Source organism: Armigeres subalbatus, chromosome 2 (genome assembly GCF_024139115.2).
Source record: "Armigeres subalbatus isolate Guangzhou_Male chromosome 2, GZ_Asu_2, whole genome shotgun sequence".
NCBI classification, from domain to species: domain Eukaryota; kingdom Metazoa; phylum Arthropoda; class Insecta; order Diptera; family Culicidae; genus Armigeres; species Armigeres subalbatus.
The window spans coordinates 187,544,751-187,572,636 of record NC_085140.1 but is presented as its reverse complement, the minus strand read 5'-3'; the positions used below and the strand labels follow the sequence as shown (position 1 = coordinate 187,572,636).

Here is a 27,886-nt window from a genome sequence, read left to right as displayed (position 1 = left end):
ACGAATTTCTTCTACCGACCCCCGACGACGTTTTCGGTAGCCAGTATTTCAGCGTGCTCGATTTGTCAGGCCTCCGACATCTACAAATGGAGGTGGATGATGATTCGCAGCAGCTGCTGACCATAAACACCCACAAAGGGGTCTTCAAGTACAAGCGGCTTCTGCCTATAGTGAAGTCAGCTTTTCAGAAGGTGATCAATAACATGATTGAGGACCTGGAAGAAACGGAACGTGTTATCGGTAACGACATCGTTTTCGAAAAAAAAGCTCGAGCAGAGCATGACCGGAACATGAACAATGCCCTGCAAAGAATTAGGCACTTAGGAAGCTTAGGCACTAGTCTACGCCGTTACAAAGTTTCACCAGGATCATGGGACGCCCGTTTATTTTGAAAACAGATCAGTAACCTCATCTTCGCATATTCGGCGCGAATAAAGGAATGCCGACACACACGTCGAATAAACTGGTACGATTTGGTCTGACAATGCTATGCTACGATTTCAACACAACCGGAAAGAAATTCTTACAACGGTAAATGGATTCTTTTCGACGAGCGTGTAGTGGTTCCTCAACTCTATCTGAAGCGGATTCTTCAACGATTGCATCATGGACACCCGGGGGCATCGTCCGAGTGGAGTCTTTGGTCCGAAGCTTTGTTGTATGGCCTGGTATTAATGAGCACATCGAACCGTTCGTGAAGCAGTGTAATAATTGTGTGCCTGTTGCCAAGTCTATAACACACGTCACTCCGAAAGCATGGCCTACTCCATCCGGATCATGCCAGCGTCTGCACATTGATTTGGCAGGACCAATCAGCGGCATCTGGTTCCTAATCATTATCGATGCATGCTCGCAATGGTCGGACATCTACCAAACGAAGACTACTACGGCAAAAGCTACAATACAAATTCTTCGAGGTACGTTCGCAAGGTTAGGGTTGCCGTTGACCATCGTTTCAGACTACGCTCCTCAATTCTCTTGTGAAGAATTTGAGTAGTAAATGGTATTACACACCTACTCACCGCCCCTACCATCCACGACCAACGACCGATTCGATTTCCACCAGCATAATGTCCTGAAGAGGAAAATGTTACAGCACCACCTTAACATTGAACGTCTTACTGCTACTAGAGAAATAAGAACTGATCTGGCAACATTGCATTGCACAGAGTTGTGAGATTTGATTGAGATAGTTGGGTTGCGTGAAAAAAGTATGTAAAGCTGTAATCAAAGTTGTTCTGTAATCCAGCGTTTTTTTATTTACGGATACATCTATGAAGTTAAGTGATACCTCGGAAATGGAATTAAGGATAAAAATGTGCTAAAAAATTTATTGTGTCTACACTCTAAAGGATTACTACTAACTAATACCCTAATAGACCTATGCGAATGCGAATCTGAGTTATAAGGTATCCTTAAATGGGCATCCCTACAAAAAAGTGATTTTCGACTTAAAACTGAAGTCTGATAATTTCAATGCATCTTAAAAAAGATAAGCGGCTCCAACCTTGTTTCTTCAAATTTTCAACTTCAAATGATGAATTTGCACAAAACTATCTGGATTTATTATCACTTCTACTATGATCTCGTTTTCCTTCAGTGTTCTACAATATGACCGCGGAATCCTTATTTCAAACACAGACAACTGCCATAATTACACAACGCAAGCTTGAATGAAACAAACAGTTTCGCCTGCAGACCACAAAGCATTTGGTTAGCATTGAAAATGCAGCGTTTTAAATTCCTGCCAAAAATGAAAAAATAGTAGGTAGACAAAATTCTGCTCTACAGATGAAAGAAAAATCAATCACATTGGTTTTGGCTGGATACAATAATTTAGCAATCACCGAAAAAACAACGATTATCTTACTGAAAAATAGAGAATAGATATTGCACTAAAGATCGACATCGGGTAATGCGAAAACAATTGTCAAAGATCATAAGTTGTTTTCTTTGCATTTTATGAGTAAAATGCATGCCAAAATAAAATAGTTCGACCATTTTGATTGGATTTAATTAAATGTATCGCTATTAGCCTACATACATACGTTTGATCGTTAGAGCGCCATTCGTTGGATCTCTATGTATTATGATAATCCATTCGAAGATTTGGACAGTACCCCGAAACATTTATAATCAGCTCGAAAATAAGAGACAAAATTATATTTTTCCTAAATTATTTAAACTATGACAGCTAAAAGAGATATTGTACAGCATTATACTTTTCGATTCATTATGTAGAACGTAAATGTAAAACAATCTATCGATCGTTGTGAAGAAGGAACGTACTTTAAGTATACCAGGAACCGTCGCACTTATCTCCACCCCCATTATCGTCGAAAGACGATTTTTCCTCGTACTAACTCTCCTCGGATAAGCATTTCTGGACTGGGAAACCGCCAGCGGCGAAGAATTGAAACTAGATCATTATTGAAAAGTCCCATAACGAAGTCCAGCGAACCAAATCAGAACGGGAACGAATGCAAGCAAACTAAACCGTAGAATATACTCATGCACTGATAGAGGAAATATACAATGCAAAAAAACACACACTAGTAAGATATAACCCATTGCGAGGCGTCAATATTAAATCAATTTTGCGAAATATTAAATCAATGCGACAAAACAGAAACAAAATTAAATTTATAGACTCCAGAAAAAGCGTGAACTAACGGGAAAAAACAATCCTATATCGAATATGGAATCCGAAAAATATGCAGAGCAGAAAAAAAAGCTTACTGCATAGCCAATGCAGTAGGTCGTGCGGGATGTGTAAGTGGACACGAGAGGAAAAGATAACCAAATTGTACATTTTTTTAATAAAACGTAAGAAAAATCGAAATTTGTAATTTGTTATGTGGATATCACATTCCTGCATGTTAATCAGCCATTGAGTGATCCAAAACGAGTCGAGGGATCTACTAAAATATCCCTCCACACAAATATTAAATTGTGCTCGATTTCTAACGTGGTTCTATATTTTTTTAAATCTCTATATCAAATGCTAGTTGGTACTTCTTGTACCTGAAGGAATCTATTAGACCCCTTTTCGCGGTCCTCAGCATCTCTAGATGCATCTGCTAACTTTAAAACATGCTGAAGGTGGCTCAATCATGTGCACTACATATGATCCAATCATATTCAGAAGTCTTGTTCTTCATTGGCATTACCTTGCCGCCTCGCAGCTTACTGTTCACTGCGTGGTTTCTAAGCTAAGTTACCATTTTTGTATTTGTATATCGTGAGGCTAACACGATGATACTTTTATGTCCAGGGAAATCTAGAAAATTTCCAACCCAGCCACGCATCTTACCGCACGGCTAGAGATATTCAGAAATAAGTGGTTGGAATTCAAAAGATTTTCAAAAACTTATTAGGGAATCCAGGATTCATAATATATAAAAGTTCGAAAGATGTCATCGTTCAAGAAGTCTCCTTGAAATGTCGAAATCTTTTTATTCAGTTGTGAAACTCAATAATAACATTAATACTAGGTATTTTCAGTATTGTGGATTTTTTTGTTGTTACCAGATTCTTTAACCGGTATTAATATTTTTAACCATTTCTAGAACATATAGTTTTTTAAATCAGTGGCGTATGATTCGGAATATTTTTGTGATGCTGTAAATTGTATCGCTTTTTTAGCATTATAAATTTACTCTAGGATACCAAAATCTGGAATTAACTTTGAAAATGAAAGATTAGTTTTAGATATTAATAATGTTTTTCTAAAACCCAGTGTTCTCTACCAAACTCCATATTTCAATGCTTTTATAAAACCACGCTCAACTAATCTAATACTGTGATTTCAGCAAAATGAAAATGTTCAGCAAAATAACAAATAAATATGCTGATCACTTTGGAAATAAGTATTGATGTGAGGATTCTTTAAAATACAATAGTCAGCATCATTTTCTAAATCTATGGACTCTATGCGGATTCTAGAAAGTTCTTGAAAATCATGAGATTTTCAACGGATTTTAACCTTCCGGGACTCACTTAGTCCTGAATCACTCATGCAGTCTTGCCTCCGTTGTGTTCGATAAGCGTGCTTTTTCTGCTAGTGTTGTACTAGCCTGGGGGAAAAACCTCTAAATTAAAGACAATAATAATAATAATACAACGGTGCGAGTTCTCGGGGGTTAGGAATAATTTACAAAACTTTCTTCAGAAACTATATTTCTACTATATACACTGTTTTATAAGATTTAAAATTCTGAGACGAGGGTGATGCCCTGATCGTAGAATAAGCGAGCGATAAAACGTCGCACACTGGGGATTTTAAAAAGCAAAAGGCTCGAAATTCAATTTCTCCAGATGACGCTGCAAAATTTTTAGAAAGTACATGTTTCCTGAGGGAAAAAAGTGCGATGAATCGATTGCGCGCGGTTTCGTGCTGAGCAGACTACAGTGAACGTTCGCTAATTGGGGTTTTTCTAGTTGGGGCACTTTTTAGTTGGGGGTTCGCTAATTGGGGCGAAACCCAATTAAAAAGCAGCTAAACGTCAGAATGTGATGTCAAAAACGCGTTGACGTTTTGTTTCCGTGTTTGGCGGGATTGATATTTTCTGGCGCGTAAAATTTTCTTTTGTTCAATGCAAAAAGTAAACAACATTGACGCTTGTCAAACCGCCCCAATTAGCGAACGGCATTCGCTAGTTGGGGTGAGGTAGTGCCCCAATTAGCGAACGATCATTGTACTTTAAAGTGCCCATTTTGCCCAAATTCCCTAAAAATCACAATATTTCTACTATGCCTTAGGCTGACGCTGATATATCTTCAATAAATATATGTTTCCTGAAGGAAAAGGTGCGATGAATCGTTTGCGTACGGTTTCGTGATGGGCAGACCCTTTAAAGTTACTATTTTGCCCCAATTCCCTGAAAATCACAATATTCCTGCTATGCCACGAGCTGACGCTGATATTTCTTCAATAATTATAGGTTTCATGAAGATAAAAGTGCGATGAATCGATTGCGCGTGGTTTCGTGCTGGTCAGACCACTTTGAAGTGCTCATTTTGCCACAATTCCCCTGATATCACAATATTTCTGCTATGCCTCGAGCTGACGCTGATATTTCTTCAATAATTTTAAGTTTGCTGAAAGGAAAAAGTACGATTAATCGATTGCGCGGGAATTCATGCTGGGCAGGCCACTTTAAAGTTACCATTTTGCCCCAATTCTCCTAAAATCATAATATGTCTGCTATGCCTCGAGCTGACGCTGATATTTCTTCAATAATTATATTGTCGCGCTCTACTAAAACGCTCAGCTCTTCGCGGTGGTAACGCGCAAGCAAAGATTGCGCAGTAGCGCGCCCATAAGCTTTTACACAGGGTGCGTGTCTGTGCTGTTAAATTTAACGAGCCGCCGAATGGGGTTGCCATAGCTGCATAGCCGCCGTGTGTAAAGTAAATGGGCGCGCTCCGGCGCAATTCAACGGAGGCTGATTGAGATGATCACGATCTGAGTGTTTATCTTGGGATGCATAATAAGTTTCCTGAAGATAAAAGTGCGACGAATCGATTGCGCGGGGTTTCGTGATGGGCAGTCCACTTTGAAATGACCATTTCGCCCCAATTCCCCTTAAATCACAATATTTCTGCTACGCCTCGAGCTGACGCTGATATTTCTTCAATAATTTTAAGTTTGCTGAAAGGAAAAAGTACGATCAATCGATTGCCCGGGAATTCATGCCGGGCAGACCACTTTAAATTTACCATTTTGCCAATTTTCCTAAAATCACAATATTTCTGCTATATAGGGGTTAGACAAAAAGGTTAAGATAGGCAAAATTTTGTCGAAGTTCAAATCAGCATAACTTTGCGTAGAATGATCCGATTTCGATGAAACCGGGACCTTCGGACACGGAAACTCTTCTAGTATACTGTCCCCATGCAAAACCTCAGATTGGCCCTTGGCCACCGGAGATGTTCCTGGTTTTCCGAGGATATGTTAAAATGCATTTTTTCTTCAGCTTGTCGTTTTATCTGACGTTTACTGCCATCATGTGTTATACTCTCCTGGAAACGAGAACTAATAAGCTGACCAATGCTGGCTGCAGATCGAAAATTCGTTTGGTATACGCAAAGATATTGCCATTTTGTAAAATCGGTACGGGATTTGACATACACCCTGAACAAATGTCACTTTCACAGAACACCCGGAACCTGTTACAAATTGGCCAGAGAGGTCTAACAGTCACCATAATGTATCTTTAATAAAAATCCTATATTCATCGTCTTGGGAAAACATGAATTGTGGCAGTGGACACTATCACTCTGGAAATGTTTCTGTAATCATCGTCTCGCAAAGCCATGAACATAGATACCCATATTCGCATTATTCCGATTTGTTATCATTACATCATGTTCCCGGAACCGTTTTTACGGAAATGGTCATATCTATGCATAGTTTTGATGGGTTCTCAATCTACAGCCACCATTGATCGGCATATTAGTTCTAGTTTTTGGAGAAAGCATAAAACATGATGAAAGTAAACGTCACATAAAATGACAAGCAGTGAAAAAAATGCATTTTGAACATACCTTCGGAAAATCTACGGTGGCCAAGGACCAATCTTAGGTTTTGCGGAGAGGCAGTATACTTGAAAAGCATCCGGTTCTGATGGCCCTGATTTTATCAAAATCGGATTATTGTACGCAAAGTTATGATGATTTGTATTTCGACATAATTTTACCTATCTCAACCTTTTTGTCTAACCCTGTACCTCGAGCTGACGCTGATATTTCTTCAATAATTATGTTTCCTGAAGGGAAAAAGTGCGATGAATCAATTTCGCGGGGTTTCGTGCTGGACAGACCACTCTAAAGTGCCCATTTTGCCCCATTTCCCCTGAAATCACAATATTTCTGTTATGCCTTGAGCTGACGCTGATTTTTCTTCAATAAGTATATGTTTCCTGAAGGGAAAAAGTGTGATGAACCGATTGCGCGGGGTTTCGTGCTGTGCAGACCACTTTAGAGTGCACATTTTACCACAATTTACAATATTTCTGTTATACGTCGAACTGACGCAATAAATATATGTTTCCTGAAGGGAAAAAAGTGCGATATGGAAAAGGAAGATATGAATTCAAACACTTCATTAAAGTACACGGCACGGCAATGCTGGGTAAAGCGTACCATTGGCCCGCATAATTACAAACTGTACATGGATATTTTCCCGTGCGGTCGACAACAGTATCCTTTACTGTTGACAACTGTAAATGAACAATCTCATATAAAGTTTTAACAGTTTGTGGTACGGGTTATTTGACAAATAACAATATGTTGAATGGGTTGTTGTTATGTCACCATAAAAATCGTCTGTTTTCGCGTGCAAAATTTTCGCTCAACAGTATGATAAAATGTTGACATATAATGTAGGAAATAAAGAACATTTTAGAGACAGCATGTTATACACTGAGGAAAATGGACGTACGATTTTCAATAAAACGCCTTATGAAAATTTGCCACAAGGAATCGGTATGAATTTCAATATGTTGCCTTATGAATGATGATTTTCATTTGAAAAAGTGAAGTGCGGCTGACTGGATTCGAACCATGGACGTCGGGGTCGGGAGGCCGATATGTAGACCACACGCCCATCGACGCTTAGGTATTCGAAGAGGTAACTGCGTATAAGAAGCACTGATGGTGGCATAATCCGTCAAATATTCATAAGGCGCCAATTATGAATTTCGATAGTCCAGTTTGCTGAGTGTATGTTGACATTTAGTGATGATGTCGAGCAGTTATGGTTGAATCGATCGAAAAGTATTCGATAACCGCAACGTAAACTGTGATACTATATCTTACATCGTAATAATGATTCTGACCATATAACATGTTGTTTTTTATTATGCGGGGGTATTTCGCGTACCTGAAGGAATAAAATAGACCCCATCTCGCGGTCCTTAGCCTCTTACCCAGCAACTCCTATCCCTACCTCCCCGCGGTGCTGGCCGGGATAGAGCAACCTTAGGGAAGATCGGGTAACCAACCCCGGTGGGAACTATGGTCGTATGCTGACAGGGAAGGGGGGGTTTGCTCCTCTCCGGAGGTGAAAATCTTATTGAGCGTCTGTTCTCCATGTCAGGATCGGCTCACAACAGCGTCTGTTCTCCATGTTAGGGGCGGCTGATCATCGTCCGAGTGCCAGCGAGGGACTCTAAGTGAAACTGTGCACCATGGTCCACCGGAAATAAGGAGGAATGGTCCTCCGGAAATTTAGGGAGTTTGGTGTCAGGCCCTGCTAGCCAGCCAAAAAAAAAACTCACGCAACGAACAATCAACAAGAGAGTACGGACCGGAACCATCGGGGAAGACCACTGCGACGAAAAGGGACTAGCGATTGGAAACTCGGTTCGTGAAACTGCAAATCTCTCAACTTCATCGGAGGCACACTCATACTCGGCGATGTGCTCAAGGACCGTGGATTCGGCATCGTAGCGCTGCAGGAGGTTTGTTGGAAGGGATCAATGGTGCGAACGTTTAGAGGTAATCATACCATCTACCAGAGCTGCGGCAACACACACGAGCTAAGAACAGCTTTCATAGTGATGGGCGATATGCAAAGGCGCGTGATCGGGTGGTGGCCGATCAATGAAATAATGTGCAGGTTGAGGATCAAAGGCCGGTTCTTCAACTTCAGCATAATCAACGTCCATAGCCCACACTCCGGAAGCACTGATGATGATAAGGACGCATTCTACGCGCAGCTGGAACGTGAGTACGACAGCTGCCCAAGCCACGACGTCAAAATCATCATAGGAGATTTGAACGCTCAGGTTGGCCAAGAGGATGGGAGCATCTTGACGGACGAACGTGTGGTGATCGAAAGGTGGAAGCAGCACTACGAGGAACATCTGAATTGCGCTGAAAGTACAGGCAGTGAAAGTCAAGGCAGCGGCGGAGATGGCTACGTCAGTTCAGCGGACGATGGAAGCCAACCAGCCCCCACCTTGAGGGAAGTTAAGGATGCCATTCAACAGCTAAAGACCAATAAAGCAGCTGGTAAGGATGGTATCGGAGCTGAGCTCATCAAGATGGCCCCGGAAAAGCTGGCCACTTGCCTGCACAAACTGATAGTCAGAATCTGGGAAACCGAACAGCTACCGGAGGAGTGGAAGGAAGGGGTTATATGCCCCATCTACAAGAAATTGTCGCCTTTCTGGAGTGTGAGAACTTTCGAGTAGAGATGTCGCAAATTAATCGATTACTTCGATTAATCGATTCATCGTTGTGATAATCGATTAATTTTGAATCGATTACTATACAATGATTAATCGATTCAATAATCGACAAGAATCAAGAGTAATCGATTAGTAACTAATCGATTAATCGGGATTTTACGACATCTCTACTTTCGAGCGATCACCATCCTTAATGCCGCCTACAAAGTGATATCCCAGATCATCTTCCGTCGTCTGTCACCATTAGTGAACGAGTTCGTGGAAGTTATCAAGCCGGCTTCGTTGACGGCCGCTCGACAACGGACCAGATCTTTACTGTGCGGCAAATCCTTCAAAAATGCCGTGAACACCAGGTCCCAACGCATCATCTGTTCGTTGATTTCAAGGCGGCATACGACAGTATAGACAGCGTAGAGGTATAGAAAATTATGGACGCGAACAACTTTGCTGGAAGCTTACCAGACTGATCAAAGCAACGGTGGATGGTGTGCAAAACTGTGTGAAGATTTCGGGCGAACACTCCAGTTCGTTCGAATCGCGCCGGGGACTAAGACAAGGTGATGGACTTTCGTGCCTGTTGTTCAACATTGCGCTAGAAGGTGTCATGCGGAGAGCCGGGTGTAACAGCCGGGGTACGATTTTCAATAGATCCAGTCAATTTATTTGTTTCGCGGATGACATGGACATTGTCGGCCGAACATTTGCAAAGGTGGCAGAACTGTACACCCGCCTGAAACGTGAAGCAACAAAAGTTGGACTGGTGGTGAATGCGTTGAAGACAAAGTACATGCTTGTAGGTGGAACCGAGCGCGACAGGGCCCGCCTGGGAAGCAGTGTTACGATAGACGGGGATACCTTCGAGGTGGTCGATGAATTCGTCTACCTTGGATCCTTGCTAACGGCTGATGACAATGTTAGACGTGAAATACGAAGGCGCATTATATGTGAAGGTCGGACCTACTACGGGCTCCAGAAGTAACTGCGGTCAAAAAAGATTCACCACCGCACCAAATGTGTCATGCGCAAGACGCTGATAAGACCGGTTGTCCTCTACGGACATGAAACATGGACAATGCTCGAGGAGGACTTGTAGCATTCGGAGTATTCGAGAGACGGTGCTTAGGACCATCTTTGGCGGTGTGCAAGAAGACGGTGTGTGGCGGCGAAGAATGAACCATGAGCTCGCTCAACTCTACGGCGAACCCAGTATCCAGAAGATAGCTAAAGCCGGAAGGGTACGATGGGCAGGACATGTTGCAAAATGCCGGACAGCAACCCTGCAAAGATGCTGTTCGCTTCCGATCCGGCAGGTACGAGACGACGACGTGGAGCGCAGCGAGCGAGATGGGCAGACCAGGTGCAAAACGACTGGGCGAGCGTGGGGCGTATCCGAGGATGGAGAGATGCGGCCTCGAACCGTGTATTGTGGCGTCAAATTGTTGATTCAGCACTGCATATTATTCGGCAACTGGCTATGAAAAGGAAACCTTTTGCAATTGAATCTGGATTTGCAATTTTTGCATATATTCAGCTGATGTAGTGCACATTGTTTATTAAACGAGAGGATCGCACCTGCCATGAATTCGCATTCTATACCGTCCTGCCCAGTCCGTTGCTGGGGCATGGAGTGCGATCCTCTCGTTTAATAAACAATGTGCACTCGCTTGGCTGTGGATATACAACAGTAAAGCAAATGTGGAGATTGGGCAAATCACATCCGAAAGATATTCAATTTGCAAAAAAGAGAGCTAATCGCGGTGGAGGTTGGTACTGGATTCTGATGGCTTTTCCGCAAACGTGACCTTTAAGTGGTCTTGTTGTGTAGGGGTTATCACGCCTATTCAGAGAGTAGGAGGTTGAGGGTCTGAGTCCCTCCAAGACACGTGGATTCTTTTCGCAAATTTCATATCAATTTGTCCATTTCGAAACATATGCTGTGCATATGCACAGCCAAGATATTTAACAAAAAAATGGTTTTCGTACGGCCGAGCTGCCGAATAATATGCAATTAATTGTAATCAAGTGTCGGTCTTTCACCGTCATTAGTCGTCTGAGTACACGCGACTGTTTACGTAAAGGCAATCAAACTCATCAAATGCTTTAGCCAAGCAAGCCGTTGGCACAGCAGAGTGCGATTGAATTGCATTCTATACCGTCCCGCCCAGTCCGTTGCTGGGGGCATGGAGTGCGATCCTCTCGTTTAATAAACAATGTGCACTCGCTTGGCTGTGGATATACAACAGTAAAGCAAATGTGGAGATTGGGCAAATCAAGCATCCGAAAGATATTCAATTTGGCAAAAAGAGAGCTAATCGCGGTGGAGGTTGGTACTCGGATTCTGATGGCTTTTCCGCAAACGTGACCTTTAAGTGGTCTTGTTGTGTAGGGGTTATCACGCCTATCTAGAGAGTAGGAGGTTGAGGGTCTTCGTGTCCCTCCAAGACACGTGGATTATTTTTCGCAAATTTCATATCAATTTGTCCATTTCGAAACATGTGCTGTGCATATGCACAGTTAAGATATTTAACAAAAAAATGTTGATTCAGTGTTATCTGTAAACTAAATAAATGAAATGAAGGGATTAACACGAGTGGTACAATTTTCAATAAGTCCGTCCAGCTATTTGGCTTCGCCGACGACATAGATATTATGGCACGTAACTTTGAGAAGATGGAGGAAGCCTACATCAGACTGAAGAGCGAAGCTAAGCGGATCGGACTAGTCATCAACACGTCGTACATGATAGGAAGAGGTTCAAGAGACGAACATGTGAGCCACCCACCGCGAGTTTGCATCGGTGGTGACGAAATCGAGGTGGTAGAAGAATTTGTGTACTTGGGCTCACTGGTGACTGCCGAAAATGACACCAGCAGAGAAATCTGGAGACGCATAGTGGCTGGAAATCGTACGTACTTTGACTCCGCAAGACGCTCCGATCGAATAGAGTTCTCGCCGCCGTACCAAACTGACAATCTACAAAACGCTCATTAGACCGGTAGTCCTCTACGGACACGAGACCTGGACGATGCTCGTGGAGGACCAACGCGCACTCGGAGTTTTCGAAAGGAAAGTGCTGCGTACCATCTATGGTGGGGTGCAGATGGCGGACGGTACGTGGAGGAAGCGAATGAACCACGAGTTGCATCAGCTGTTGGGAGAACCATCCATCGTTCACACCGCGAAAATCGGACGACTGCGGTGGGCCGGGCACGTAGCCAGAATGTCGGACAGTAACCCGGTGAAATGGTTCTCGACAACGATCCGACGGGCACAAGAAGGCGAGGTGCGCAGCGGGCAAGGTGGATCGATCAGGTGGAAGATGACTTGCGGACCCTCCGTAGACTGCGTGGTTGGCGACGTGTAGCCATGGACCGAGCCGAATGGAGAAGACTCTTATATATCGCACAGGCCACTTCGTCCTTATTCTGAATAAATAAAATAACACACACTAAGGACATCTGTTGTTTTCACTAAGTTAGGCAAATCACGAACCAGATGGCGGTAGTGAGCAAAGGTCAAAAACGAGCAAATCCTATGTGCGCGCTACAAGTGATCGATTGGCCGAATAATGATTGTGATTGTGTGACCAGTAAATCAGTGAACGATGAAAATTCCACAAGTGTTATGTCTGTTTGCCTGTGACTATAGCATATGCTTTCGGATATTTTGGAGTACCGCATTTAAATGCAATTAAGATAGATTTTGGCGCACAGCACATACGCGATGTACTAAACCAACGTGATTTTTTCATCTACAGCAAACATAAATACGGATAAACTCAATTAAAGTATACAGATAGCAGAAACAGAACTTAACACTTCTCTAGCTCCTACTTTTAGTCGATGTTGTACACGTAAGGAATGCTTCCTTGTATTCGGGAGCTCTGTCGCAGAAAGGCGGCATTTGGCAAGCTGCTACTGCAAATGGCCAATACGTTCACATCTGCGAGTTGCTTATCTGGCAGCGATTGCAAGAGGTATACGTTGTTGTTCTTGTCCACGCCGCGAACGATGCCTGGAAATGCAGAAAATAAAATTGTTAGTAATAAAATTATAAAATTAGAGAATTAATTTAGGATTAAATTGAGAAAGAAACCCAACAGAAAAATAAAATGAAACTCACCGATTCCCAAACACTCGTACAATTCGCTATCGACAATCTTTCGACATAGATAGACCAGCGTGGCGTTTAGCACCGAAGGCAGTTGATCTTCACCGAGGGTTTGGTCTTCCCTAGTGATGAGCACCTGCAATTGACTGAGCGGCGCACAGAAGGGTTTCACCTCATTGAACCATTCGCTAGAGGAATCCTGCAGGATATCCGCCAGGTGCGCCAGCAGCATCAAATTCCGTCGTTTCGGCGCATTTAGTGTGAATCCTTTTTTCGGATAGCAAACGTTTAGCTCGTAGTGTTTAAAATTGGCTTTCCGTGCGGTAAATTCCTGGGCTTCACTACGTAGAATGTTGTAATTGTACTGATTGATAAACTCCGACGTGAGACGATTTTGGAAATTTGGTATAGCGAAGGACTTCTCGGTACAAACTAGTTGGATCACATCAGTCGGGCAGAACATCCGCAGAATTGTTGCCATCAGTTCTTCACCGAAGTCCGATACGTAACCCATTGTGTTGATGACCCACGGTATATTGGCGAGCTCCGATTTATGCTGTTCGCAGTACCGAACCAGTTGGCGGACGTTGTGAGTATAGAAAATAAGAGATGACACGATGTCGAGACTCCCAAAGAGCCAACTTTTCGCCGGTGGGATTGGGTCAAAGGTGGCAACTCCGAGGAGTGGTCTGTCGACGATTGTTATGCTTATCGTTTCCGGAATGTGTTGGATCGGTTGGCCAATGTCTAAATCGATGAGGACCACTTTCTTGAATTTTTGAACATTCTTATTGACGAGATATTGACACAAAGTTGATTTACCGGATCCTTTTCCTCCAATCACTACCAGTTTACTATTATTTCTAACAACTATTTTATTCCATTCTGGATCAGGTCGGTACAGTGAAGTACATTTATCCACATTTTCTGAATAGAACTCAACATTTAAAAGGTATTCAGTTCTAAAAAATATGCTCTTTTTTAGGAATTCTACTTTAGGAAACAAAAAATCTTCCGGAAGATACTTATCGACAGTTTCAACGCGTTTATTGCTGCAATCTGCTTGTAGCAGCACTAATACAGAATTGGAACCGTCGAAGCTGTTTTGGATTTCTTTCAGATCATCTTCGTGGAAATGCTTCTCTACACGGTTTATCACTTTGTCCATCATGTCCTTCGATATCGAAGAACCCTGCGCACGTGGTGTTAGGTTCAGACAATGGAATCCTCGGGCAGCAAACACACTGCGACACTCGCCAGAGCGAAGGTTATAGCCCATTACTTCCAGCCCTCCAATCAAAGGCTGGACTGTGAGGTGTCCGCTAAAGTACAGAGTTTCCTTCAATACTAGCAAGGATATTCGCATATCTATCGAATCATAAAACCGGTAGCTGGTATTAGTCGCATTGTTCTGTTCCACGTCTTCCTCCATTGTACTTTGGTGGTCCAAATCTGGACTCACATCAAGTTGGGAAGACACTTTATGATTAAGTTCGGAATCCACATCCAGTTCGGAGCAACTTGATTTTCGATTCCTCTCGTTAACCTCTTTTTGTAATTTAAGTTCTTCCAATTTTTCAGGACTATCTATAAGATTGCCATACATATCATAAATGGGGACCAACGCCGGACATCCCTCATTATTTCCGCCATCTTCCTGGCTATCAGTTCCGCTGGATCCCACTGACTTACTTCTTCTATCATCTATGGGCAACTCCACTATTTGCGCCGTTTCCAGGTCACTATTGAAAGACACCTCATTATCATCGATGTTGTAGACTCGAGCAGCTCCGCGGCTAATGTACAGATCGTCGTCTTCTTCTGCGATGTAATCATCATCGTCCTCACTGTCGTACGATTCATCCCAGTAGGACGTATACTCATCTTCATCATCATAGTCTTCCTCCGAGTCATCCAGACTATCGTCGTCTTCATCCTCGTCAGAATCGTAGTCCGAGGAAGATTCCTGATCGGATTCCTCTTCTTCGTAATATCCGTCCAGAGAACTACTGCCCGTGTAATCCGAGCCCGAAGTGTCATCTTCTTCGTCGCTATCGATGGTATCGTCGGCCGAATCGTAATCTCCTTTTAAATAAGCCTCCAGATCGAACGGCGACTGTAATAAAGAACGATGAAGAACAATTAATAAAGATGAACAATAACTAGCTAATTTCTATAGAGTAGAGTGGGGCAAGAGTACGCACTTAGTTTTCAATCGATCGTGTGGCCCTTATGAAGCAAGCTTCTGCATATCAAATCATTGTCGATGATTAATATACTCTTCCTTTATGTTACCCAGTGGAAAAAATATTGAAATTATTGAGATTCATTTTAGTAGAACCCTTATTGCAAGACAAGTGAAAAACGCACTCTTACCCCACCGGTGGGGTAAAAGTGCGCATCGGATGGGGTAAGAGTACGCATTTATGAAATCTTGTGCTTTAAGTATAAATTAACACAAATAAGAGTTAATAACATTTAATTGATGTTTAATGAGCATATATTAGGGAATGTTTTTTATATATATACATAAAACTAAAGAGGTAAAAATATATATACATACAAAAAAAAACTTTTTTTGTTTCTCCAATTTCACATATTGCTACCAGATTTACATTTCATTTGGTTGACATTGAAAGTACAAATGATTTTTCTTCTAATTTTTTTTTGCAATCGTCGATACGAAAATAGTGACTTTAGTGACTTTTGAATGCAAATAGTGACTAGACTCAAAATAGTGACCAAGTCACTAAATAGTGACTCGCTACCAGCCCTGCATCAAACATTTATAATTTTTATTTTTTTTTTTATTTGTAAAAGTACCGTAGCGTTCGGTAGTTTCTCTATTTTTAAATTACCGAACTGTACTGTAAATTTTGACAGATCATCAACAAATCAAATTACCGAACAAACTATAATCGTTTCGTTTACCGTACTGATTACCGAACGTTCAGCTGTTGAAAGTTCGGTAAAAATTACCGTAGACTGTAAAATATTTTAAGTGTGATATATAAACAAATAAACAAAGAGATTGCGAGAGTTCGGCTATGTGCCTGATGTTGGGAATTTGGTTCCATCAGTACCCGCTGAACTGCGGAGGGCGCCGGAGTTCCTTCGTAGCTTAGTTCAGAAAGCACCTGTCAACCGTACTGGGGTACATTCTTTGCCGATCGCTTGAAGTAGCCGGATGTGAATGTCCGTGTCTCCATCGCAGGCAGTTATTTTGTCTAAACAGTGGAGTTTTTTCTCACAAAAAGTGAGTTTTTTATATCCTCCCGCGTCATTCCCACTGTGGATTAAGTGGCTGTCTAAGGCGATTCGTGATCGTCGAAGAAGGTGCACGTATAGCTAAAGGGCTACGCGTGCATTTACAAGTGATATTATTCGGTCTCCATCAGAGTCAACAGAGAGGCCGAACAGCACCAGCGCAGCATCTACCTACTCGAACGGGAACGGATAAGTATAACAAAGTGTATTGTTCTAACCAGTGGAGTATGCAGCCACGGGGTGGTTTTGGACATAAAACCCCCCAGAGACAACATTTTTAGAAGAAGAAAATTTTTTTGCAAAAAAATTGTTCGGAAAACCCCAGACCAATTTTCTGGCTACGCCACTGGTTCTAACTGTTCCCATTGCAACTAATTTGCACTCACCACACAGCAGTGGTCGAGCCGCTGTCTGTCTGTCGTTCACCAGTTACCGTCGGCTTGCTTAGAGTGCGACAAAATTAGAGTGATACGAGAATACAAATTTTGAATTTTGTAATTAAAGTTATTATTTCTCTTTTAAATTTTTTTTTTCTAAACATTGACTAATTAATTTAGACTTAAGTTTCTTTTTTCTTTCTTATGATTATTTTTTTTTATTTCTTGTTTTTTTTTGTTTATCAATTTTGAATTCATCCCGCAATTGATGGATGAAGAGAACGGAGGCGAAACGCCTCCCAAAGATAATGTTGTCCGCACGCGATTTTACCAGGCTTCCTCACCTGGTCCCTGGGTTGTTTACTTTCGGCGATTTTCTACGATTTTCTAGGAATCAAACGTGACTTGACGCGTCGTTTTCCGAAAACTGATTTTCATCAGATCAATCGGAATAAACTACGTGTAACCGCACCTACATATCAGGATGCAAATGCTATTGCAAAAGACCAACTGTATAATGTAGAATATTTGGTTTATGTGCCCCTCGCGGGAGGTCGAGGTTGAAGGTGTGATAAACGCAGCGAGCCTGACTTGCAAGGATGTACTTGCGGAAAAGGCCGCTTGAAGAATGCAATAAAGTCTACCGTGGATATTCTGGATTGCAAGGAGTTGCATTCAGCTGCCACGGTAGATGGCAAAAAAGTGTATTCAAAGTCAGGCTCACTTCGAGTGACGTTCGCCGGTTCGATACTCCCAAAATATGTAGATATCGAAAATATGTTGTTTCCGGTGCGTCTTTTTTTTGTACCCAGGGTTTTAATTGTACCAACTGCAAACAGTTGGGGCATACTGCCGAGTTTTGCGACAATAAGCCCTGTTGTGGCAAATGTTTTGAAAGACATCGGGAGGAGACCTGCCAACAACAAGTAACAAAGTGTGCTTCTTGTGGCTTGGATCCTCCCATGGTTTGCAAGAATGCCCGGTGTACAAAAGCGCACCCAAAAAGTGAAGCGCTCGCTGGTACAGCGCTCCAAGCAGTCGTATGCGGAAATGGTGAAGTCGCAAGACACATCCGCAACTGCCAACGCAACGGCCGCTATTTCAGCTGCCGTTCAAGTTAGTGACTTTTATGATGTCATTTCCATTGACGAATCGGACTCTGACGTAGCCGATATGGATGTTTCTCCGGAGGTACACGTGCCCCAAAAAAGGAAGAAACCGTCTTCCCCGGGATTGCGCCGTAAGAAAACAAAACTCATCCCTAGAAGCTTGCCCAAATCTGATGGTAATGGGGGATTATTTAAAATTCCGAAGCAGCCTGTATATACTGCTCCTTTTGACCCATGTTGCAGTAAGACATTCCTGCCATTGCCTAAAACTGATGTTACAAAGAAACATCAGTCAAGGAATATCTCTGAGCAGAAAAACTGCTACTCGCACTTCCAAGAAAAGAATCTCGTCCAAGCGAGGATTGATATCCTTTAAGGACCTTGTGGATCGTATTTTGAACTTATTCAATATTCCGAATTCATTGAGGCCAATCATTGACCTCTTTATTCCAACAGTTGAAAGTTATCTGAAGCAATTGACTGTTTCATGGCCCTTCTTGCAGGACTTGTATCTTTCGATGGATAATACGGCCATACAAGATACAATCACTGTGCTGCAGTGGAACTGTCATAGTCTGAAACATAAATTGGACGTGTTTAAGTTTTTAATTCGCAACTCCGATTGCGATATATTTGCACTCTGTGAAACATGGCTTTCTTCTGAAGATGAAATCAATTTCCACGATTTTAACATTATTCGCCAAGATCGGGATGATAACTATGGTGGCGTTCTTCTGGGGATCAAAAAATGTCACCCCTTTTACAGAATTCCCATCCCAATTGTAAATGGCTTGGAAATCGTCGCTTGCCAAGTAAATGTAAAGAATAAAGATCTTTGCATAGCTTCAGTTTATATTCCTCCAAATGCCTCGCTTAGTCGTCGACACCTTTGGAGCGCAGTCTCTCTTCTATCATCCCCAGTTTTAATATTGGGCGATATGAATGCGCATGGTATTGCATGGGCGAAACCAGAGACGATAACAGAGCGCCTATTTTCTATGATTTGTGCGACGATTTCAACTTGAATATCTTGAACACAGGTGAAGTAACTCGAATAGGACCTCAAGGTCAAGAAAGTCGAATAGATCTGTCTTTATGCTCAAATTCACTATCATTAGATTGTACGTGGAATGTAATCCAAGATCCCCATGGTAGTGACCACATGCCGATAGTTACCACTAGAGGCCTGAATAAGAGAAACGCGGATAGGTATGTGCCGCCAATCGAACCGTCAAAAACAGCAGCCAATCGAGCAGGAGACCTGTCAAGCAGCCAAAATATTGGCTCAAATACTGAAAACGGCCAAATTTGATTTTATGCAATTTTTAAATAAACAAAATTGAATGTATTTTACATTAGTTTGCAATAATATATGCAAGTCATTTATAGATTATGAAATAAAATTCCATTGTTTATTGGATTCTATTGTTAGGTGGTGTGGACACATAAAATAGCGGATTGTGAGATTTTGTCTACATAAACCATTTCTTCCTTTTCATGTGTTGTTCTTTGATGAAGAAGATTGAATGCAGTGTTGGCAGAGTCATATTTTCTATCCGCGTTTCTCTTATTCAGGCCTCTAGTTACCACAATCAAAATGGCTATCAACGATCAGTACCAGTTCAGGTTCCATTCGACCTCACGAGGAACATTGACTGGCAAACATTTGCATCGGCGGTAGAAATTGGTACTGAATCAACTGATATTCTGCCACCACTGGATGAATATCGATTCCTTACCGAGTTGATTCAAAAAAGCGCACTAGAAGCTCAGAAACGACGCGTTCCAAGTATATCCGTCATAAGAAGACCAGCCACTCCTGGATGGGATGATGAATGTACTAAGTTGTATTCTGAGAAATCTGATGCCTTCAAGGCTTTCCGTAAACACGGAAGGTCTGAGCTTTTTGAAGAGTATTTGAGGCTTGAAAGAAAGCTCAAAAATCTTCTCAAGGCTAAAAAACGTAGCTACTGGCGACGTTTTGTCGAGGGACTATCTCGAGAAACCTCAATGACAACACTTTGGAAAACGGCCCGCAACATGCGGAACCGCATTTCCACCAACGAGAGTGAAGAATACTCCAATCGATGGATATTCAACTTCGCAAAAAGGTCTGTCCAGACTCCGTACCAGCAGAACCGCTATTTCGAGAATCAGTCACTGATCCCGGTTCTTTGGGTGGACCATTCTCAATGCTGGAACTATCTATGTCTCTTCTTTCATCGAACAACTCTGCTCCGGGATGCGATAACATCAAATTCAATTCTTAAAAACCTCCCAGATATCGCAAAAATACGATTACTTGACCTGTACAACTGTTTCATGGAGTACAACATTGTGCCACCAGAATGGCGACAGGTCAAAGTAATAGCTATTCAAAAGCCTGGGAAACCAGCGTCTAATCACAATTCATACCGACCGATTGCCATGCTATCATGCATGAGAAAATTATTGGAGAAAATGATCCTTTCAAGAATCGACCATTGGGTCGAGCAAAATGCATTACTGTCAAATACTCAGTTCGGTTTTCGAAAAGGTAAAGGAACAAATGATTGTCTAGCGTTGCTCTCTTCAGATATACAGCTGGCCTACGCGCACAAGGAGTAACTGGCTTCAGTTTTCTTGGATATAAAGGGCGCTTTTGATTCTGTTTCCATAGAAGTACTGTCGGAAAATCTGCACAGTAGTGGATTACCCGTTATTTTGAATAATTTCTTGTACAATTTGTTGTCAGTAAAACATATGAACTTCACACTCGGCACTCTGACAACTTCCAGAAATAGTTACATGGGCCTTCCCCAAGGTTCATGTTTAAGTCCCTTGCTTTACAATTTCTATGTTAAAGATATTGACAATTGTTTGGAAGGACAATGCACGCTTAGACAACTTGCAGATGATGCCGTGATCTCCCTAAGAGGTCCATGTGCAGCTGTCTTGCAAGGACCATTGCAAAGTACCCTAGATAATCTGACTGTTTGGGCCAGACATTTGGGGATCAAGTTTTCACCGCAAAAAACTCAGTTGGTTGTGTTTACTAGGAAGCGGTACCCTGCTCAACTGAAACTAAAGCTGTTGAATGATGACATCAATCAATCTTTATCTTCTAAATACCTTGGAGTCTGGTTTGATTCCAAATGTACCTGGAAACCCCATATTGATTATTTGATAGAGAAATGCCGGAAAAGGATCCATTTTCTACGCTCTATCTCCGGAACATGGTGGGGCGCTCACCCGGAAGACCTCATCAAACTCTACAGAACGACTATTCTCTCTGTTTTAGAGTATGGCTCTTTCTGCTTCCTCTCAGCAGCTGATTGCCACCTGATCAAATTGGAACGAATTCAGTATCGTTGTTTGCGTATTGCCCTTGGTTGTATGCATTCAACGCATAACATGAGCCTGGAGGTACTTGCTGGAGTCACTCCTTTAAAGCACCGTTTCTGGGAACTCTCACTTAGAATACTGATCAAATGTGGAACAAGTAACACACTTGTCTTGGAAAATTTCGATAATATGCTTGATCTGATTCGTCAGTCAAGATTCCTGAGGGTCAATCTCACCTACATATCGTCAGATCTTTGTCTTCCATGTTATAATCCACCTCGAGCCCACTTCATCAACGACAGTTCCTCAATTGAATACGATCTGTCCATGAAACACGCTATTCAAGGAATACCAGATCACCTTCGACACATATCTATTCCCCCTATTTTTTCCGAAAAATATGGACATGTCAATTGCAACAACAGATATTTCACTGATGGTTCTCGCATTAACGGATCCACTGGCTTCGGTGTTTTCAATGAAAATTCAACCACCTTCCGAAAACTTCAGGAACCGTGTTCGGTTTATGTTGCTGAGCTGGCAGCAATTAACTTCGCTTTGGGGATAATTTCCGATCAGCCCGTAGACCATTATTTCATCTTCTCGGATAGTCTTAGTTCTATCGAGGCACTCCGGTCGATGAAACCTGTTAAGCACGCATCTTACTTTCTTACAAACATAAGAGAGCAGATGCGTGATTTGGTCGAAAGATCATTCAAGATTACCTTTGTATGGGTCCCGTCCCATTGCCTAATCTATGGCAATGAGAAGGCGGACTCATAACAAAGGTGGGCGCACAGGAAGGTGAAGTTTATGATAGACAAATCTCGAACAACGAGTTTTTCCCATTAGTCCGTCAGAGTACTCTCCAAAATTGGCAAATGAATTGGTCACACAATGAACTTGGACGGTGGCTATTTTCCATAGTTCCTAAAGTTTCTGCGCGAGCGTGGTTCAGAGGTGAGGACTTGCCGAGGCTTCATTCACACGATGTCGAGGCTTATGTCCAATCACTATTCACTAAACGCACATCTCTATAGAATTAACCTGGTCGATAGCAATCTTTGTAGGTGTGGAGCCGGTTACGATGACATCGATCACGTAGTTTGGTATTGCACGGAAAATGGCGCCTCAAGAGAACAACTATTGGATACCCTTGTGGCCCGAGGTAAACAACCCTTCCGGGAACTAAGAGGTGTTTTGGGAGATCGCGATGTGGTGTATTTGCAGGCCATCTATGCCTTTCTTTGCTCGTCTGACATCAAAGTTTAATACTTCAATTTTTCTTTCTCAGTTTTTTTCCTGTCGCTGTCTCATTGTTTCGTGTACCATGAAGCTCTGGCCATCCGGAAGATGCTCCTGCAGAACCAAATCCCGAGCACGACGCTACGCCAAACCAGACATGACGTCAAATACCCGGATGAGCAGCTGAAATACCTCAAACCTAAATCCCAACCCCGTCCATCACCAAATTACGCAATCTAACCTTGAGTCGCCACGAGTATCTTGGTCTTTGTCCCTTTCCCTTACTAACAGTTGATAATAAGATGATATCGATTGTAAATATCATTAAGAGTCTCGGCTCCGTTAAGTGTTATACACGCCTGAGCCTGCCAAATAAATACAATAGTTAAAAAAAAAAAAAAAAAACCGTACTGGGGTTGTGGTATCAAACCCCACCGATTTAAGTGGTTACCCTACAATACGTTTTTCAAACTAAATCTCTCAAATGTGCAATTGCACAAATCAATTAATTGAATCGTACTTAAACACTGTTTTTTTTTATAAAAATAAGCATGGGAAAAAAGCGATACTCACATCTTCATCCTCTTCTTCCTCGACAGATTCATCCAACGAACTGTCCTGATCTTCATCAACACCATACTCCGCGTTTTCGACATTCCCGACCGGTACCAATGCCAATGAGCTACTGCCTTTCTCATCGTCGGAGTTATCGTAGACAAGTTCCAGATCATTATCTTCCTCGATCCACGTATTATTGTTGCTACAATGTGACGACTTCGACGGCTTCCGCTTTTTATCCGTTTTTCCCTCTGCATCCCGATCATCTCGACGCTGACCATAGTAATCTATTAACTGCTCCAGCGACATTGCATTTCCTTCATCCTCGTCGGTATCGCTATCACTCTCCTCACTTGACGACTCGGTACTCTGGTCATCGTCCTCTTCATCGCTTTCGTCCGTTGGAACTTCATCCACGGTTGACACTTTCTGTTCACTAAGGACGTCTTTGAAAAATTGTTCCATGTAGTCGTTGGCGTCACTGTCCGATTCCGACATGAAATGATTTTTTGGCTTTTTTGGTTTCGTTCCGGGCTCACCGCTGTTCTGCGCTTTCCGTTTTTGAATGCCATCGGACTTTGGTGACGAAGCTGCATTCGTCTTCCCTGCTTTGGTCACAAATCGTTCGGATTTCTGAACAAACTCCTTCCGGAGTGTGGTTTTATTACGCGGATCATTTTTTCTACTTTTGTCTTCAGCAATTACAGATGATTTTCCTCGCACAAAGGATTTCTTCTGCATATTGCCGTTTGCTTGATTTTTCCGATCGGACACACCGTTTGCCACAACTTTCAATTTGAGGTCGGCTTGCGGATCATCGGTTTGCTCCTTCCACGTCTTGGCACCTTTTTTATTTCTGCGGTGGAAACCTTTACCCGATCCAACCTTGCAGTTTGAATTACGGGTGGAACGATTTTCCTGTTTAGACTTGTTCATTCTGGATATTGTCTACGTAGATTGTGGAACAGACCGCATCAAAGGCAACGCGGAACAAAAACAGGTTATGTTAAAACCGGGTGAAGATCAATGCCTAAAACCATTTTGAATACTCACTTGTCGGCGTACATGTATCAATCTCGAAAATCCTCAAACTTTTAACAATGGATTCAATTTTAAACCACTTATCACACTTTTTTAACTATTTTATTGCTTTCACTGCATATTCCTGCCGGGAGACCATTTCTGGCCTGGTCGAAGCATTATTGAACAGATTGAACGCAGCAAACGCTACAAAATCAAAATAAAAGATTGACTTTTTCGCACGTGATGAATGTCAACAATGTTTGACACAAGAAGTCATGCACGCTCGTCCAGCTGAGCTCAATTTTGGGTCAGCATAACTCAAAATAATAACTTCTATTGAGACGTCAAACTCTGAGTAACTGAGAGTTATGATTTTGAGTAGCTTTGACTCATATTTGCATAAATAGTTCCCGAACTCAAAAATGAGTTCACCGTGAAAATTTCCAGAAGTCCAACGGTCGCTGGTAGATCTTCATGTAAGTTTTGATTTACTAAATCTAATTTACTAATCTAATTCTAAATATTAGATTATTTATCCATTTCTCGTTCTAGCTTTATACGACGAGGACGAGAACAAGTGCACGCTCGAAACAACGTTTGGAAACACCCAGAAAAACTGAGCTTTGAAGAGCATTACCAAGATGTTAAAACAATGTACATCAGTTTTCAAGACTTCATCATTGCCCTCGTGAATTTCTTCGGCAGTGTAATTACTAGTTGTGGTCAAATTCAACAATATAGATGAGATCTTATACCAGGTAAGAAGTTTCAGGTAGTTATTGGTTTGTCCATGTCCGCGCTTAAGAACCATAGCAGAGAATGTCTTCTATATCACATTTTTTTACTTCCAGACGAGCTCCCCAGACGTACCATCACAAGCGACCGCCGGAGATATTTGAGGACCGCTATTTATTATTATAAAACAATAGTTTAAAAATGTATTATTATAAAAGAGGATATGAACTAGAGAAAAAGTTCGTTCCTGGGGTACATACTTGGGCACATAAGTTTGCAATGTAATCCAGCTTTCCACGCTCGGTAATGGCGGCTTATCGGTATGTAAAAATCAATTGGTCACTGTACTGTTTGACACTAGCTGGAGGAAAGCCCACTGGCGTTCCTGGGTGAGGGGAAGGGAAAAAAGGCCTTTTCGGCAGTGAGTTTTCCTCCAGCTAGTGTCAAACAGTACAGCGACCGATTGATTTTTGCACACGAAAAGCCGCCATTACCAAGCGTGGAAAGCTGGATTCTTGTAGCTATTACAAATCAGCAACAGATGTTCCTGCAGGATCCGACCTTTCTCTGTAGTTTATAACCTTTCATTATACTAAGCTGTAATAAATGTTAAATTGTTTTATGAATCTAATTCGAATAGCTTTTCTTTATACTGCGCCTGATTGTTTTGACAAACTCAAAATTCTAAATATTTGATTTTATGATTTTGAGTAAACGTCACTCAAAATTCATATCTCCCGTCGTTACTCAAAATTGAGTTAAGGAGCCTTAACTCAATTTTGTCTTGAGCCAGTTTTTACGATTTTGAGTTAATCTGACCCAAATTTGAGTTCAGCCGGACGAGCGTGTGGACGCAGTGACGGAAATGTCATATCGATGTCATGCACGGATAACCTCGTAAACTCATTAAAGGGTAAATTTTCACCCATTTTAGGGAATAAGTGGATCTACTCATTTAATGAGTTAACCACGTTTTACTCATAAATGAGTTAATGGAACACAGCAAAAACAGTTGTTGAATATTACATTCGAAACAGATGCACATAGTCTATTCCGTCAGAGCTGTGATATTACACTCTTTCGATGTACTCGAAAGCTTGCTGTGTAATGAGCAAAAGCGATGTAATTTCTTTCGATGTAAATAATAAATGAAACTACGTAATCGAAGCGATGTAAATCAATATGATGTAAAACCATCAGGTGTTTCTATATTGGTATTTTCGGATTTTTTCAATCATGACATTATTTCTATTGATATTGTACATACAATAATTATTTGTTCTTATTTTTCTGTTTTCCATTGAGGTGAAATCATAATTTGAATAAAGAAAATCTATTTTATGCCCACATATCGGGTTCTTTCTATAAGTACATATGCTCCGTTACATTGATCGATCTATCTGCGGCAACTAACTGTGATGGCGGGGTTCCGCGTGTAATCGTAAACATCCGGTGAAATGGTATGGCGAAAGGTAAGCAGCTTCTCACTTGAAACACGCAGGCCAGTTATAAACGAATTACCACCGTGGAAACAACTCTATAATACAGAAGTCGATGGTCTAAACTGAAATACAAAATAAATTTTAGTTGGGCCATATTTATTTATTCTAAGATGATTAATCGAAAACGATTTAATGTATATTTTGTTCCAAGGTAACACCATGTGAGATCTCCCAGAATTCTCAAAACCCCCAAAGATAATTGGAGGAACGAGAACTATCAAAAGGATTTTCTAAAGTTCACGAGGAGGATTTCCAGAAAGATTTTTAACAAGAAATTATTTCAAAATGAAGTAGGGGAGAAGACGGCTTTGGCAGGCTTTGTTCTATTATCGTCAGGGGGGTTTTTGTCAACAAAATTTTTTGAAATTTGGCCACAATATACTTTGATATGCAAAAATGTTTAGGCGAAATTTGAGCATAATCAGTCATTAAAAACCCCTCTGTTAATAATAGAACAAAACCTGCCAAAGCCGTCATTCCCCCTAATTCGTTTTGAATGCGAATTGGTAGATTACTTTAGGTAAGGGTGTCCAATCCTTGGTCCAATCAGAGTTATGAAAGGGTTTCTATTGTGAACATCACCTTGGAATATCGATGAGAATCTAGATCCTAACATGAATCCTTCTGTAACTCCGAAGAGTAATTATTCGAGATTATGAAGGGGATCTCGTAAGCAATCCCCTGTAGATTTCGAAAAGAATACTTATATGGAATATTTATACTATATACCTATATATACTAAGGAAATCCGTCGGGGATACCAAAGGGAAATCTACATGGATTCCGATGAAAATCGTTTAGGAGTTCTAAGGGAATCACTTTTTTGTTGCTATTCCAATTGAAATCTAAATGCTAGGCATACTAAATGCATTCTTTTTGGGATTCGAGAACATAATCCTTCTTCGAGTATCCCAAACGGAAAATAATTGAAATTTTGAAGATTATCCTGGGAGTTTGAAGGTAATCCTTAAAATATACAATTGACCTTTCCCGTCAAACATTTTTATTCGCTCAATCGATTCCTCCAGGGATTTCACTGGAAATACCTCTGAAATATCGTCCAGGAATTCCTTTAGAAGTTCCTCCAGAAATTCCTCAAGAAATTTTTTCAGGAATTCCCTCGAAAGTTCATCCAGAAATTCTTCCAGTAGTGTGTCCAGGAAGTCCTCTAGAAGTTCCTCCAGAAAAATCCTCTTGAAGTTCCTCTAGGAATAAATCGCCTGCTTTGAGCGTGCTTACAGCGGCACAGTATGAGTTAACTTTCTGAAATCAGTATGGCGAAAGGCATCTAAGGTTTGATTTCTCAAAATTAAGCACCTTCATCGAGAAAATATTTGGTAGGCGTAGTAGCGGACACCTTCCTAAATAACCGGTACCAAATAGTTTTTCATGAAAAGTACCTAATATTGAGAAAACCCGCGTTAGATGGCTTTCGCCAT

The 27,886-nt window shown here is 41.6% G+C and overlaps 1 protein-coding gene across 1 annotated transcript; it reads right to left on the bottom strand.

Moving 5' to 3' along the window:
* Positions 1 to 12,893: 12,893 nt before the first annotated feature.
* On the bottom strand, positions 12,894 to 24,453 carry LOC134211390 (polynucleotide 5'-hydroxyl-kinase NOL9). The gene is made up of 4 exons (XM_062688197.1): positions 24,241 to 24,453; positions 23,203 to 24,135; positions 13,320 to 15,423; positions 12,894 to 13,211 (listed from the first exon to the last, which is right to left on the bottom strand). Exons 2-4 carry the CDS (start codon positions 24,121 to 24,123, stop codon positions 13,033 to 13,035), a joined length of 3,204 nt encoding a protein of 1,067 aa, XP_062544181.1. The 5' UTR covers positions 24,124 to 24,135; positions 24,241 to 24,453; the 3' UTR covers positions 12,894 to 13,032.
* Between the last annotated feature and the right edge of the window lie 3,433 nt (positions 24,454 to 27,886).

What these genes read in the sequence shown, in the direction of transcription:
- LOC134211390 (XM_062688197.1), bottom strand. Translation starts at nt 24,123, where the DNA reads ATGAACAAGTCTAAACAGGAAAATCGTTCCACCCGTAATTCAAACTGC. An exon ending in AGGAAGAAGAGGATGAAGAT is followed by an intron (nt 15,424 to 23,202) that starts GTGAGTATCGCT and finishes TCTTTATTACAG; the next exon opens with TCGCCGTTCGATCTGGAGGC. An exon ending in GTACGAGTGTTTGGGAATCG is followed by an intron (nt 13,212 to 13,319) that starts GTGAGTTTCATT and finishes CTGCATTTCCAG; the next exon opens with GCATCGTTCGCGGCGTGGAC.